This window comes from Tinamus guttatus, unplaced genomic scaffold (genome assembly GCF_059628265.1).
Source record: "Tinamus guttatus ecotype Peru unplaced genomic scaffold, ASM5962826v1 Tinamus_guttatus_pri_ptg000825l, whole genome shotgun sequence".
Lineage (NCBI taxonomy): Eukaryota > Metazoa > Chordata > Aves > Tinamiformes > Tinamidae > Tinamus > Tinamus guttatus.
Window position 1 is genome coordinate 193,174 of NW_028289359.1, and position 16,521 is coordinate 209,694.

The 16,521-nt window shown below is 63.7% G+C and overlaps 1 protein-coding gene and 1 long non-coding RNA gene across 2 annotated transcripts in view; both read right to left on the reverse strand.

The window, feature by feature from the left end:
* The window catches only part of LOC104580506 (phosphoribosylformylglycinamidine synthase), a 60,500-nt gene extending 58,308 nt beyond the window's left edge, over nucleotides 1-2,192 (reverse strand). The window contains 3 exon segments of the mRNA XM_088537613.1: nucleotides 493-633; nucleotides 711-816; nucleotides 2,066-2,192. Coding sequence (XP_088393739.1) covers nucleotides 493-633; nucleotides 711-816; nucleotides 2,066-2,192 — 374 coding nt within the window.
* Nucleotides 2,193-3,277: 1,085 nt separating this feature from the next.
* Nucleotides 3,278-4,796, reverse strand: LOC148591421 (uncharacterized). Its single transcript, XR_015914077.1, has 2 exons — nucleotides 4,705-4,796; nucleotides 3,278-3,393 (listed from the first exon to the last, which is right to left on the reverse strand). It is a non-coding gene; the product is annotated as an uncharacterized LOC148591421 (long non-coding RNA).
* Nucleotides 4,797-16,521: the final 11,725 nt, after the last annotated feature.

Sequence of the window (16,521 nt, forward strand, 5' to 3'; positions counted from 1 at the left end):
CATGGACCCAGGATCATCTCCATGGACCCAGGAGCACCCATCGGTGACCCAACACCACCCCATGGCCAACCAGGATCATCTCATGGACCCAGGAGCACCCATAGGGCACCCAACACAAGTCATGGCCAACCAGGATCATCTCCATGGAGCCTGGAGCACCCAACATCAAGCCATGGCCAACCAGGATCATCTCATGAACCCAGGAGCACCCATGGGTGACCCAACACCACCCTATGGGCACCACCATGGACCCAGGAGCACCCATGGGTGACCCAACATCAATTCATGGCCAACTAGGACAACCACCATGGACCCAGGATCATCTCCATGGACCCAGGAACACCCATCGGTGACCCAACACCACCCCATGGCCAACCAGGATCATCTCCATGGACCCAGGAGCACCCATGGGTGCCCCAACCCCAAGCCACCACCTCGGGCCACCCAGGCGCCACCCGGGGAGGTGACAGCCACCCCGGTGTCCCCAAGCACCTGCTGTTGTCACAGAACTTGATGACGTTGTTGGCGTTGGACGTCTTCTGCGTGTCCATGATGCTCTCAAAGAGCGACTTGGGCAGCTCCTCCCCATCCAGCACCAGGCGCCCCTTGAAGAACCAATGACGACTGTGCTCGCTGTTGGGGACACCGGTGTCACCTCCCATGGGGACGTCACCGGGACCGCGTGTCCCCCCCTTGGGGACAATGGGGACCTGTTGGACTGGGCCAGGTCGAAGATCTCCACGGACGTCGGGTTGCGCCCAACGCGCTGGAAGAGGCGCGTGTAGTAGTCGAGGTCCCACTCGTCGAAGGCCAGGCCTGGGGACAACATGGTGGCACCTTGGGGACACCCGTGTCCCCTCCATGTCCCCCCGTGTCCCCTTGTGTCCTCCATGTGCTTTGATGTCCCCCCCATGTCTTCATATCGCTCAGGTTCTGCAATGTCCCCACCATGTCCCTCCATGTCCCTCCATGTCCTTCCGTGTCCCCCATGTCCCTCCATGTCCTTCCGTGTCCCCTATGTCCCTCTATGTCCTTCCATGTCCCTCCGTGTCCTTCTGTGTCCCCTCCAATGTCCCCCCATGTCCCCACGTCCCCCCATGTCTCCATGTCCCCCATGTCCCCTCATGTCCCCCCATATCCCCATGTCCCTCAATGTCCCCCCACGTCCTCCCATGTCCCCCAAGGTCCTTCAATGTCCTTCCATGTCCCCCCAGTGTCTCCTCATGTCGCCCATGTCCCTCCATGTCCCCTCATGTCCTCCCAGGTCCCCATGGCCCCCACATCCCCCATGTCCCCATGTCCCCATACCCCCATATCCCATGTCCCCATGTCCCATGTCCCATATCCCCATGTCCCCATATCCCCATGTCCCATGTCCCCATGTCCCCACGTCCCCATACCCCCATGTCCCCATGTCCCCATATCCTCACAACCCCATGTCCCCGTGTCCCCATGTCCCCATATTCCCATGTCCCTATGTCCCATGTCCCCATGTCCCCATATCACCATGTCCCCATGTCCCATGTCCCCACGTCCCCATGTCCCCACATCCCCATGTCCCCATGTCCCCATGTCCCCATATCCCCATGTCCCCATGTCCCATGTCCCCCTGTCCCCATGTCCCCATGTCCCCATATCCCCATATCCCCATGTCCCATGTCCCCAAATTCCCACATCCCAAGTCCCCATGTCCCCATACGCCCATGTCCCCATGTCCCCTATCCCCCATGTCCCATGTCCCCATATTCCCATATCCCACGTCCCCATGTCCCCACGTCTCATGTCCCCATGTCTCCATGTCCCATATCCCCATGTCCCCATGTCCCATGTCCCCATGTCCCCACGTCCCCACGTCCCCATGTCCCATGTCCCCATGTCCCATATCCCCATATCCCCATGTCCCCATGTCCCCATATCCCCACGTCCCCATATCCCACGTCCCCATGTCCCCATGTCCCACGTCCCCATGTCCCCATGTCCCATGTCCCCATGTCCCCACGTCCCCATATCCCACGTCCCCATGTCCCCATGTCCCATGTCCCCAATGTCCCCAATGTCCCCATACCCAGCTCCCGGTCCGCCTTCTCCAGGGCCTCGCGGCCACCGCCGAGGACGTCCACGGTGGTGACAGGGACGGGCCGCGTGGGGACATCGAAGGACGCGATGGGGCCACCGTAGGGCTGCTCCGTCATGGGGTCACTCAGGGCTGTCACCAAGTGTCCCTCGACCCCCGCGGCCGGTGGCCCCTCGAACTGTGCGTGGGGACGGGGACACATGGAGCTGGTGGCACCTTGGGGACAGGGGAACCCATGGGGACAGGGGGACCCATGGGGACCCATGGGGACGGGGACACCCATGGGGACAGGGGGACCCATGGGGACAAGGGCTTGGGGACACCCGTGGGCGTAGGGAGGACAAGGTCCCTCCATGTCCCCTCATGTCCCCAATGTCCTCCAATGTCCCCCCATGTCCCTCCATGTCCCCAATGTCCTAATGTCCCCATGTCCCCCCATGTCCCCTAATGTCCCAATGTCCTCCCAGGTCCCTCCATGGCCCCATGTCCCTCCATGGCCCCCCATGTCCCCAATGTCCCCATATCCCTCTATGTCCCCAATGTCCCAACATGTCCCCATGTCCCCCATGTCCCCAATGTCCCAATGTCCCCCCATGTCCCCCATGTCCCCTAATGTCCCAATGTCCTCCAAGGTCCCCCATGTCCCTCCATGTCCCCCCATGTCCCCCATGTCCCCATCTCTCCCATGTCCCCCCCATGTCCCCATGTCACCCCATGTCCCCAATGTCCCAATGTCCCCCAATGTCCCCCATGTCCCCATGTCACCATCTCCCCCATGTCCCCCCATGTCCCTCCATGTCCCCAATGTCCCAATATCCTCCCAGGTCCCTCACGTCCCCATGTCCCCAGTGTCCCCATGTCCCCCATGTCCCTCATATCCCCACGTCCCCCATGTCCCCCCATGTCCCCAATGTCCCAATGTCCCCCATGTCCCCATGTCCCCCATGTCCCCATGTCCCTCCATGTCCCTCATGTCCCCCCATGTCCCCATGTCCCCCATGTCCCTCCAGGTCCCCATGTCCCCTAATGTCCCAATCTCCCCCATGTCCCCATGTCCCTCCATGTCCCAATGTCCCCCATGTCCCCCATGTCCCCCCATGTCCCCAATGTCCCCCATGTCCCTAATGTCCCAATGTCCCCCATGTCCCCCCATGTTCCCCAATGTCCCAATGTCCCCCATGTCCCCAATGTCCCCCCATGTCCCCATTGTCACCTGCAGCAGGTAGCGCCGGGACAGCTCCAGCCGTGTCACCGGGGCCAGCCCGGCCGCGTGACAAACGGCCACCGCGTTGGTGGACGCGGCCGTCGAGAAGTTCAACCTGGTTGGGGACAGGGGTGTCACCCCCTTGGGGACAGCCCGAGACCCCCGGAAAGTCCCCAAATGTCCCCTGGGACCCCCAGGACCCCCAAATGTCCCCCGAGACCACCCAGAAAGTCCCCAAATGTCCCTTGGGGACCCCCAAAGACTCCCCCAAATGTCCCCTGAGACTCCAAGAAAGTCCCCAGATGTCCCCTGGGGACCCCAAAAACCCCCTGGGACCCCCAAGAAAGTCCCCAAATGTCCCCTGGGGACCCCAAGGACCCCCTGGGACCCCTAAATGTCCCCTGAGACCCCCAGAAAGTCCCCAAATGTCCCATGGGGACCCCAAATACCCCCTGGGACCCCGAAGAAAGTCCCCAAATGTCCCCTGGGGACCCTAAAGACCCCAAATGTCCCCTGGGAACCCCCCGGACACCCAAATGTCCCCCGAGACCCCCAGAAAGTCCCCAAATGTCCCCAGGGGACCCCAAAGACCCCCTGGGACCCCCAAATGTCCCCTGAGACCCCCAGAAAGTCCCCAAATGTCCCATGGGGACCCCAAAGACCCCCTGGGACCCCCAAGGAAGTCCCCAAATGTCCCCAGGGGACCCCAAGGACCCCCTGGGACCCCCAAATGTCCCCTGAGACCCCCAGAAAGTCCCCAAATGTCCCATGGGGACCCCAAAGACCCCCAAATGTCCCCCAAGACCCCCAAGAAGGTCCCCAAATGTCCTCTGAGACCCCCCAGAAAGTCCCCAAATGTCCCCTGGGGACCCCAAAAAACTGCAAATGTCCCCTGAGACCCCCAGAAAGTCCCCAAATGTCCCCTGGGGACCCCAAAGACTCCCCCAAACATCCCCCAAGACCCCCAAGAAAGTCCCCAAATGTCCCCAGGGGACCCCAAACACCCCCTGGGACCCCCAAATGTCCCCCGAGACCCCCAGAAAGTCCCCAAATGTCCCCTGGGAACCCCAAAGACCCCCTGGGACCCCCAAGAAAGTCCCCAAAGACCCCCAAATGTCCCCCCAAAACCCCCAGAAAGTCCCCAAATGTCCCCTGGGGACCCCAAAGATCCCTCCGAGACCCCCAAATGTCCCCGAGACCCCCCAGAAAGTCCCCAAAGACCCCCTGGGACCCCCAAATGTCCCCCAAGACCCCCAAGAAGGTCCCCAAATGTCCCCTGGGGACCCCAAAGACCCCCTGGGACCCCCAAATGTCCCCTGAAACCCCCAAGAAAGTCCCCAAATGTCCCCTGGGGACCCTGGGGATTTCCCCCTGCAATGTCCCCAAGGGACCCCCCCAAGGTCCCCAATGTCCCCTTTGTTGGTACCGGGGTCCGATCTCCAGGAGCAGCTGGTGGCCTTGGGGACACAGGAAGGTGCTGGTGGCCACGTCACTGCCATTGTCACCGTCACTGTCATTGTCACCGTCCTGGGCGAAGGGGCTCCCAAAGAGCCAGCGCAGGAGGCGGTTCTGATCCGGGCTCGGAGGGGACTCGCCTGGGGACATGGGGACATTTGGGGACACTGGGGTCACCGGCATGTCCCCCATGTCCCTCCATGTCCCCCAATGTCCCTCCATGTCCCTCCATATCCCTCCATGTCCCCAATGTCCCTCCATGTCCCTCCATGTCCCCAATGTCCCTCCATGTCCCCCCATGTGCCCAATGTCCCTCCATGTCTCCCCACGTCCCCATGTCCCCAATGTCCCTTCATGTCCCCCCACATCCTCCCATGTCCCTCCATGTCCCCCATGTCCCTCCATGTCCCTCCATGTCCCCCATATCCCCAATGTCCTTCCATGTCCTCCCACGTCCCCATGTCCCCAATGTCCCCCCATGTCCCCAATGTCCCCATATGTGCCCAATGTCCCTTCATGTCCCCCCACATCCTCCCATGTCCCCCCATGTCCCTCCATGTCCCCATGTCCCCAACGTCCCCCATGCCCCCCCATGTTCTGCCCATGTCCCCCCATGTCCCCAACATCCCCCATGTCCCCAATGTCCCTCCATGTCCTCCCACATCCCCAATGTCCCCCCATGTCCCCAATGTCCCGCATATCCCCAAAGTCCCCAATGTCCCCCCATGTCCCCATGTCCCCCCATGTGCCCAGTGTCCCTCCATGTCCCTCCACGTCCTCATGTCCCCAATGTCCCCAATGTCCCCCATGTCCCCATGTCCCCCATGTCCCCCATATCCCCAATGCTCCCCATGTCCCCCCATGTCCCCCCAGGTCCCCATGTCCCCAATGTCCCTCCATGTCCCCATGTCCCCAATGTCCTTCCATGTCCCCCCATGTCCCCCCATGTCCCTCCATGTCCCGAATGTCCCTCCATGTCCCCCTACGTCCCCATGTCCCCCATGTCCCCTATGTCCCCAATGTCCCTCCATGTCCCCAATGTCCCTCTTCTCCCCATGTCCCCAATGTCCCTCCATGTCCCCCCACATCCCCATATCTCCATGTCCCCTATGTCCCCAATGTCCCCAATGTTCCTTCATGTCCCCCCACATCCTCCCGTGTCCCTCCATGTCCCCCAATGTCCCCCACATCCCCATGTCCCCCCATGTCCCCAATGTCCCCCATGTCCCCCATGTCCCCAATGTCCCCAATGTCCCCCATACCCTCCCAGCCGACGTTGTAGCAGAGCTCGCAGGTGACACCGGTGACACCGATGCCAGCGCCCTGGGCCGCCTGCAGGGCCTTGGCCGCCTCCCGCGTCCCCGGTCCCCAGGTGTCCCCGATGTCCCCAACGTCCCCGAGGGTCCCCGCCGGCCGCACGTAGTAATGGAGGATTGTCATCCTGGGGGGGGGGACAAGGTGGGGACATGTCCCCAGGGAGCCCATGGGGACACCGGGGACCCCCTGGGGACACTGGGAGCCCCAAGGACCCCATGGGGACACCGGGGACCCCCTGGGGACACTGGGAGCCCCAGGGACAATGTTGGGGACACCAGGGACCCCATGGGGACACCAGGGACAACGTTGGGGACACTGGGAGCCCCAGGGACCTCATGGGGACAACAGGGAGACCCAGGGGACACCAGGGACCCCATGGGGACATTAGGGACCCCGAGGGATCCCTTGGGGACACCAGGGACCCCATGGGGACACCAGGGACAACGTTGGGGACACTGGGAGCCCCAGGGACCTCATGGGGACAACAGGGAGTCCCTTGGGACACCAGGGACCCCATGGGGACATTAGGGACCCCGAGGGATCCCTTGGGGACACCAGGGACCCCATGGGGACACCAGGAGGCCCAGGGACCCCATGGGGACATTAGGGACCCCCAGGGGACACCAGGGACCCCATGGGGACATTAGGGACCCTCCTGGGGACACCAGGGACCCTATGGGGACACTAGGACCCTCAGGGACCCCATGGGGACACTGGGAGCCCCAGGGACCTCATGGGGACAACAGGGAGCCCCAGGGGACACCAGGGACCCCATGGGGACATTAGGGACCCCGAGGGATCCCTTGGGGACACCAGGGACCCTATGGGGACACTAGGACCCTCAGGGACCCCATGGGGACACTGGGACCCACAGGGACCCCCTGGGGACACCAGGGGGCCCATGGGGACACTGAGAGCCCCGGGGACCCCATGGGGACACCAGGGAGCCCATGGAGACACTGGGGACCCCCCGGGGACACTGGGAGCCCCAAGGACCCCATGGGGACACTGGGAGCCCCAGGGGACACCAGGGACCCCATGGGGACACCAGGGACCCCCTGGGGACACTGGGACCCCCAGGGACCCGTTGGGGACACCAGGGACCCCATGGGGACACCGGGAGGCCCAGGGACCCCATGGGGACATTAGGGACCCCCGGGGGACACCAGGGACCCCATGGGGACATCAGGGACCCCCAGGGACCCCGTGGGGACACCAGAAGCCCCAGGAACCCCATGGGGACACCAGGAGCCCCAGGAACCCCCATGGGGACGATAGGGACACCAGGGACCCCATGGGGACATTGAGGACCCGCAGGGACCCCATGGGGACACCAGGGACCCTATGGGACCACCGGGACCACCAGGGACCCCATGGGGACATTAGGGACCCTCCTGGGGACACCAGGGCCCCCCTGGGGACACTGGGAGCCCCAGGGACCACATGGGGACATTAGGGACCCACAGGGACCCCCCCTGGGGACACCAGGATCCCCAGGGAGCCCATGGGGACACCAGGGACCCCCCAAGGACCCCATGGGGACATTAGGGAGCCCCTGGGGACACTGGGACCCCCAGGGACTCCCTGGGGACATTAGGGACCCCATGGGGACATTAGGGACCCTCCTGGGGACACCAGGGGCCCCATGGGGACATCGGGAGGCCCAGGGACCCCATGGGGACACCAGGGAGACCATAGGGACACCAGGGACCCCATGGGGACACCATGGACCCCCACCAAGGACCCCATGGGGACATTAGGGAGCCCCTGGGGACACTGCAACCCCCAGGGACTCCCTGGGGACTCCAGGGACCCCATGGGGACATCAGGAGCCCCAGGGACCCCATAGGGACATTAGGGACCCACAGGGACCCCATGGGGATACCAGGGACCCCATGGGGACACCGGGAGCCCCGGGGACCCCATAGGGACACCAGGGACCCCATGGGGACACCAGGGACCCCCCAAGGACCCCATGGGGACATTAGGGAGCCCCTGGGGACACTGGGACCCCCAGGGACTCCCTGGGGACACCAGGGATCCCATGGGGACACCAGGGACCTCAACCCCCCCTGGGATCCCCAGGGACCCCATAGGGACATTAGGGACCCCCAGGGACCCCCTGGGAACACCAGGACCACCACAGACCCCATGGGGACATTAGGGACCCTCCTGGGGACACCAGGGGCCCCATGGGGACATCAGGAGGCCCAGGGACCCCATGGGGACACCAGGGACCCCATGGGGACACTGGGAGCCCCAGGGACCACATGGGGACATTAGGCCACCCAGAGGGACCCCCCCTGGGGACACCAGGATCCCCAGGGAGCCCATGGGGACGCCAGGGACCCCCCAAGGACCCCATGGGGACATTAGGGACCCTCCTGGGGACACCAGGGGCCCCATGGGGACATTGGGAGGCCCAGGGACCCCATGGGGACACCAGGAGCCCCAGGAACCCCCATGGGGACAATAGGGACACCAGGGACCCCCTGGGGACACTGGGACCCCCAGGGACCCGTTGGGGACACCAGGGGCCCCATGGGGACATCGGGAGGCCCAGGGACCCCATGGGGACACCAGGGAGACCATAGGGACACCAGGGACCCCATGGGGACACCATGGACCCCGCCAAGGACCCCATGGGGACATTAGGGAGCCCCTGGGGACACTGCAACCCCCAGGGACCCCATGGGGACACCAGGAGCCCCAGGGACCCCATAGGGACATTAGGGACCCACAGGGACCCCATGGGGACACCAGGGACCCCATGGGGACACCGGGAGCCCCAGGGACCCCATAGGGACATTAGGGACCCACAGGGACCCCATAGGGACACCAGGGACCCCATGGGGACACCAGGGACCCCCCAAGGACCCCATGGGGACATTAGGGAGCCCCTGGGGACACTGGGACCCCCAGGGACTCCCTGGGGACACCAGGGATCCCATGGGGACACCAGGGACCTCAACCCCCCCTGGGATCCCCAGGGACCCCATAGGGACATTAGGGACCCCCAGGGACCCCCTGGGAACACCAGGACCACCACAGACCCCATGGGGACATTAGGGACCCTCCTGGGGACACCAGGGACCCCATGGGGACACCAGGGAGCCCCAGGGACCCCCTGGGGACACCAGGGACCCCATGGGGACACTGGGACCACCAGTGACCCCATGGGGACATTAGGGACCTCCAGGGACCCCATGGGAAACCGGGACCACCAGGGACCCCCTGGGGACAACAGGGACCCCCAGGGACCCCATGGGGACACCGGGAGCCCCAGGGACCCCATGGGGACATTAGGGACCCCCAGGGGACACCGGGGACCTCACCCCCCCCCCCAGGACCCCCAGGGACCCTTTAAGGGACCCCCTAAGTGACCCCCAAACCCCCCTAGGGTCCCCAGCTCCCCCCTGGGACCCTTTGGGGACACCCTCCCCCCCCCCTTGGGGACACCCTTTGGGGACACCAAGGAGCCAACCCGCCCCCCCCCCCCCCGCCCGGGGGTGACTTGGGGGGTCCCCTATGTCACGGGGGGGGGGGATCGTGACGTCACTGGGGGGGACCCCGACGTCATTGGGGGGGCTCCCTATGTCACTAACGGGGAACCCCCCCCCCCCCCACGTGGCACATGGGCCCCCTCTGACGTCACTGCGGGTCCCCCCTACGTCACAAAAGGGGGGTCCCCAATCACGTGCGCGGCAATGGGGACCCCCCTACGTCCACAAAGGGGGGGTCCCCGATCACGTGCGCTGCAAAGGGGACCCCCCTACGTCACTGCGGGCCCCCCCCGCTACGTCACAGAGGGGACTCCCCGGCCACGTGCGCCCCGACGGGGACCCCCGGGCGCGTCACAGAGGGACCCCCCTACGTCACAGCGGAGCCCCCCCACGTCACACAGGGACCCCCTACGTCACACAGGGACCCCCCTACGTCACATAGGACCCCCTCTACGTCACACAGGGCCCCCTCTACGTCACCCCCCGCCGCTCGTACCCGTCGCTGCGGCCGCCGCTTCTCCCGCGCGCCCGCGCCGAGCCCCGACGACACGGGGAGGGGCGGGGCCTCGGCCGGGACCGCCCCCTTTCCCTCCACCCCCCCCTCCGCAAGGGGCCCAGGCGTCCGGGTCCAGCGTCCTCGTCCCCAACCCCCCCCGTTGTGTCCCCAGGAGGGGCCCAGGCGTCCGGGTGACCCCAACCCCCCCCATTGTGTCCCCAAGAGGGGCCCAGGCGTCCGGGTGACCCCAACCCCCCCCCATTGTGTCCCCAAGAGGGGCCCAGGCGTCCGGGTGACCCCCAACCCCCCCCATTGTGTCCCCAAGAGGGGCCCAGGCGTCCGGGTGACCCCCCAATTCCCCCCATTGTGTCCCCAAGAGGGGCCCAGGCGTCCGGGTGACCCCAACCCCCCCCATTGTGTCCCCAAGAGGGGCCCAGGTGTCCGGGTGACCCCCAATACCCCCCATTGTGTCCCCAAGAGGGGCCCAGGCGTCCGGGTGACCCCCAACCCCCCCCATTGTGTCCCCAAGAGGGGCCCAGGCGTCCGGGTGACCCCAACCCCCCCCATTGTGTCCCCAGGACCCCAAGAGGGGCCCAGGCGTCCGGGTGACCCCCAACCCCCCCCCATTGTGTCCCCAAGAGGGGCCCAGGCGTCCGGGTGACCCCCCATTGTGTCCCCAAGAGGGGCCCAGGCGTCCGAGTGACCCCCCAACCCCCCCCATTGTGTCCCCAAGAGGGGCCCAGGCGTCCGGGTGACCCCAACCCCCCCCATTGTGTCCCCAGGACCCCAAGAGGGGCCCAGGCGTCCGGGTGACCCCCAACCCCCCCATTGTGTCCCCAAGAGGGGCCCAGGCGTCCGGGTGACCCCAACCCCCCCTCATTGTGTCCCCAGGACCCCAGGAGGGGCCCAGGCGTCGGGTGACCCCAACCCCCCCCATTGTGTCCCCAAGAGGGGCCCAGGCGTCCGGGTGACCCCCCACCCCCCCATTGTGTCCCCAAGAGGGGCCCAGGCGTCCGGGTGACCCCCAACCCCCCCCCAAGGGGCCCAGGCGTCCGGGCCCCCCTTCCCATGGCCACAATGGGGGGGGGGGGGGGGCGCCCGGACGCCTGGGCCCCTCTCCCTCCCCACCCGATTGCGTCATAGGTGGTGGGGGGGGGGAGGGCTGGTTACCCAGAAGCCTTTGCGCCCGCCCCCACCCCCCCCACCCCCAAGGCCGGGGGGGGGGAAGGGCAGCGGGGCCCCCAGCCAAGGGGCGGGGGAGGGGGGTGGGGAAGGTCACGGGTGACGTCAGGGGGTGACATCAAGGGTGACGTCACAGGCCCGGGTGGCCTTGGGGCTGGGTGGCCCCAGGGGACACAGGTGGCCTGGTCACCTTCTGTCCCCAAGGGGCCCAGGCGTCCGGGCGCCCTGTTGTCCCCAAAGGGGCCACATTTGTCCCAAGGGGCCCAGGTGTCCCCAAAGGGGCCCAGGTTTCCCCAAGGGACCCACGTGTCCCCAAGGGGCCACATTTGTCCCCAGGGGTCCAGGTGTCCCCAAAGGGACCCCGGTGTCCCCAAAGGGGCCACATTTGTCCCCAAAGGGTCCAGGTGTCCCCAAGGGGCCACATTTGTCCCCAAAGGGGCCCAGGTGTCCCCAAAGGGACCCAGGTTTCCCCAAGGGACCCCGGTGTCCCCAAAGGGGTCACATTTGTCCCCAGGGGTCCAGGTGTCCCCAAAGGGACCCCGGTGTCCCCAAAGGGGCCACATTTGTCCCCAGTGGTCCCGGTGTCCCCAAAAGGCCCAGGTGTCCCCAAGGGACAACGGTGTCCCCAAAGGGGTCCAGGTTTCCCCAAGGGGTCCAGGTGTCCCCAAAGGGGCCCAGGTGTCCCCAAAGGGACCACATTTTGTCCCCAGGGGTCCAGGTGTCCCCAAAGGGGCCCAGGTGTCCCCAAAGGGGCCACATTTGTCCCCAGAGGGGCCCCGGCGTCCTGTTCCCCGCCCCCCCCCCCCCTCAAACGCGCCGCCGGGAAGGGGGCGTGGCCTGGAGCGGACGCGGGGGGCGTGGCCACGCAAACCAATGTCTCAATGGAGGGCGTGGCCACGCAAAGCAATGTGTCAATGGGGGGCGTGGCCATGCAAATCAGCGCCGCAGCGGGGCGGGGCGGTCGGGGCTCGTGCGCATGCGCGCTCGCTCGCTGAGGCCCCCCCCCGCCCGCCGCGGGGCGCATGCGCAGTGCGGGCAGGAGCCGCGCGCGGCGCGGTGCGCATGCGCGGGGCTCTATGGGGCCGTTCTCATGGATGGGATGTCCCTTGTCCCCTATGGACATAATGTCCCTTGTCCCCATGGATGGGATGTCCCTTGTCCCCATGGTCGTTGTGTCACACGTCCCCATAGATGGGGTGTCCCTTGTCCCCTATGGACATAGTGTCCCTTGTCCCCATGGATGGGATGTCCCTTGTCCCCATGGTCATTGTGTCACCAGGGATGAGATGTCCCTTGTCCCCTATGGACATAATGTCCCTGGTCCCCATGGATGGGATGTCCCTTGTCCCCATGGTCGTTGTGTCACACGTCCCCATAGATGGGGTGGCCCTTGTCCCCTATGGACATAATGTCCCTTGTCCCCATGGATGGGATGTCCCTTGTCCCCATGGCCATTGTGTCACACGTCCCCATGGATGGGGTGGCCCTTGTCCCCTATGGACATAATGTCCCTGGTCCCCATGGATGGGATGTCCCTTGTCCCCATGGCCATTGTGTCACACATCCCCATAAATGGGGTGGCCCTTGTCCCCTATGGACATAATGTCCCTGGTCCCCATGGATGGGATGTCCCTTGTCCCCATGGTCATTGTGTCACCAGGGATGAGATGTCCCTTGTCCCCTATGGACATAATGTCCCTTGTCCCCATGGATGGGATGTCCCTTGTCCCCATGATCGTTGTGTCACACGTCCCCATAGATGGGGTGGCCCTTGTCCCCTATGGACATAGTGTCCCTGGTCCCCATGGATGGGATGTCCCTTGTCCCCATGGTCACTGTGTCACACGTCCCCATAGATGGGGTGGCCCTTGTCCCCTATGGACATAATGTCCCTGGTCCCCATGGATGGGATGTCCCTTGTCCCCATGGTCATTGTGTCACCAGGGATGAGATGTCCCTTGTCCCCTATGGACATAATGTCCCTTGTCCCCATGGACGGGATGTCCCTTGTCCCCATGGACATTGTGTCACACGTCCCCATGGATGGGGTGGCCCTTGTCCCCTATGGACATAATGTCCCTGGTCCCCATGGACAGGATGTCCCTTGTCCCCATGGTCATTGTGTCACCAGGGATGAGATGTCCCTTGTCCCCTATGGACATAATGTCCCTGGTCCCCATGGATGGGATGTCCCTGGTCCCCATGGTCATTGTGTCACCAGGGATGAGATGTCCCTTGTCCCCTATGGACATAGTGTCCCTGGTCCCCATGGACGGGATGTCCCTTGTCCCCATGGTCATTGTGTCACACGTCCCCATGGATGGGATGTCCCTTGTCCCCTATGGACATAATGTCCCTGGTCCCCATGGACGGGATGTCCCTTGTCCCCATGGCCATTGTGTCACACGTCCCCATAGATGGGGTGGCCCTTGTCCCCTATGGACATAGTGCCCCTGGTCCCCATGGACGGGATGTCCCTTGTCCCAAGGGATGGGATGTCCCTGGTCCCCATGGTCATTGTGTCACATGTCCCGATAGATGGGGTGGCCCTTGTCCCCTATGGACATAATGTCCCTGGTCCCCATGGATGGGATGTCCCTTGTCCCCATGGTCATTGTGTCACCAGGGATGAGATGTCCCTTGTCCCCTATGGACATAGTGTCCCTGGTCCCCATGGACGGGATGTCCCTGGTCCCCATGGCCATTGTGTCACACGTCCCCATGGATGGGGTGGCCCTTGTCCCCTATGGACATAATGTCCCTTGTCCCCATGATCATTGTGTCACATGTCCCCATAGATGGGGTGGCCCTTGTCCCCTATGGACATAATGTCCCTGGTCCCCATGGACAGGATGTCCCTGGTCCCCATGATCATTGTGTCACACGTCCCCATGGATGGGGTGGCCCTTGTCCCCTATGGACATAGTGTCCCTGGTCCCCATGGATGGGATGTCCCTGGTCCCCATGGTCATTGTGTCACCAGGGATGAGATGTCCCTTGTCCCCTATGGACATAGTGTCCCTGGTCCCCATGGATGGGATGTCCCTTGTCCCCATGGTCGCTGTGTCACACGTCCCCATAGATGGGGTGGCCCTTGTCCCCTATGGACATAATGTCCCTGGTCCCCATGGATGGGATGTCCCTTGTCCCCATGGCCATTGTGTCACACGTCCCCATGGATGGGGTGGCCCTTGTCCCCTATGGACATAGTGTCCCTTGTCCCCATGGATGGGATGTCCCTTGTCCCCATGGTCATTGTGTCACCAGGGATGAGATGTCCCTTGTCCCCTATGGACATAATGTCCCTTGTCCCCATGGATGGGATGTCCCTTGTCCCCATGATCATTGTGTCACACGTCCCTATGGATGGGGTGGCCCTTGTCCCCTATGGACATAGTGTCCCTGGTCCCCATGGTCATTGTGTCACCAGGGATGAGATGTCCCTTGTCCCCTATGGACATAGTGTCCCTGGTCCCCATGGATGGGATGTCCCTTGTCCCCATGGTCATTGTGTCACATGTCCCCATAGATGGGGTGGCCCTTGTCCCCTATGGACATAGTGTCCCTGGTCCCCATGGACGGGATGTCCCTTGTCCCCATGGTCATTGTGTCACACGTCCCCATAAATGGGGTGGCCCTTGTCCCCTATGGACATAATGTCCCTGGTCCCCATGGATGGGATGTCCCTTGTCCCCATGGTCATTGTGTCCCTTGTCCCCATGGATGTTGTGTCCCTTGTCCATACGAATGGGATGTCCCTTGTCCCCACGGCCACGATGTCCCTTGTCCCCATGACAAACCATGTGGCAGGGGAGGGGCTTCCTTTATTCACCCAAGGGGGCGGAGCTAAGGGGAAAGTGAGGCAGGGGATTGGTTGAGGAGGTCAAGGGACACCAGGATGGACCAGAGAGGTCAAGGATGGGCCAGGGAGGTCTAGGAAGGACCAAGGAGGTCTAGGATGGTCAAGGAGGTCTCCAATGGGTTGAGGAGGTCTGGGATGGACCAAGAAGGTCTGGGATGGTCAAGGAGATCTCCAATGGGTTGAGGAGGTCTGGGATGGACCAAGAAGGTCTGGGATGGTCAAGGAGATCTCCAATGGGTTGAGGAGGTCTAGGAAGGACCAAGAAGGTCTGGGATGGTCAAGGAGGTCTCCAATGGGTTGAGGAGGTCTGGGATGGACCAAGAAGGTCTGGGATGGTCAAGGAGATCTCCAATGGGTTGAGGAGGTCTAGGAAGGACCAAGAAGGTCTGGGATGGTCAAGGAGATCTCCAATGGGTTGAGGAGGTCTGGGATGGACCAAGAAGGTCTGGGATGGTCAAGGAGATCTCCAATGGGTTGAGGAGGTCTGGGATGGACCAAGAAGGTCTAGGATGGTCAAGGAGATCTCCAATGGGTTGAGGAGGTCTAGGAAGGACCAAGGAGGTCTGGGATGGTCAAGGAGATCTCCAATGGGTTGAGGAGATCTGGGATGGACCAAGAAGGTTTGGGATGGTCAAGGAGATCTCCAATGGGTTGAGGAGGTCTGGGATGGACCAAGGAGGTCTGGGATGGTCAAGGAGAGCTCCAATGGGTTGAGGAGGTCTGGGATGGACCAAGGAGGTCTGGGATGGTCAAGGAGAGCTCCAATGGGTTGAGGAGGTCTGGGATGGACCAAGAAGGTCTGGGATGGTCAAGGAGATCTCCAATGGGTTGAGGAGGTCTGGGATGGACCAAGGAGGTCTGGGATGGTCAAGGAGATCTCCAATGGGTTGAGGAGGTCTGGGATGGACCAAGAAGGTCTGGGATGGACCAAGAAGGTCTAGGATGGTCAAGGAGATCTCCAATGGGTTGAGGGGATCTAGGATGGCCAAGGAGGGCTAGGATGGGTCTAGGATGGCCAAGGAGATCTCCAATGGCTTGAGGAGGTCTAGGAAGGACCAAGGAGGTCTGGGATGATCAAGGAGATCTCCACTGGGTTGAGGAGGTCTGGGGTGGGTCAAGAAGATCTAGGATGGTTGAGGAGAGCTCCAATGGGTTGAGGAGGTCTGGGGTGGGTCAAGAAGATCTAGAGTGGTCAAGGAGAGCTCCAATGGGCTGAGAAGGTCCAGGGTGGGCTGAGGAGATCTGGGATGGATTGAGGACACCTGGGAAGGACGAGGAGATCCAGGATGGGCTGAGGAGACCTGGGATGGATTGAGGAGACCTGGGATGGATTGAGGATGCCCGGGATGGATGAGGAGATCCAGGATGGGCTGAGGAGGCCCATGATGGCTGAGGAGGCCCATGGTGGACGAGGAGGTCCAATATGGG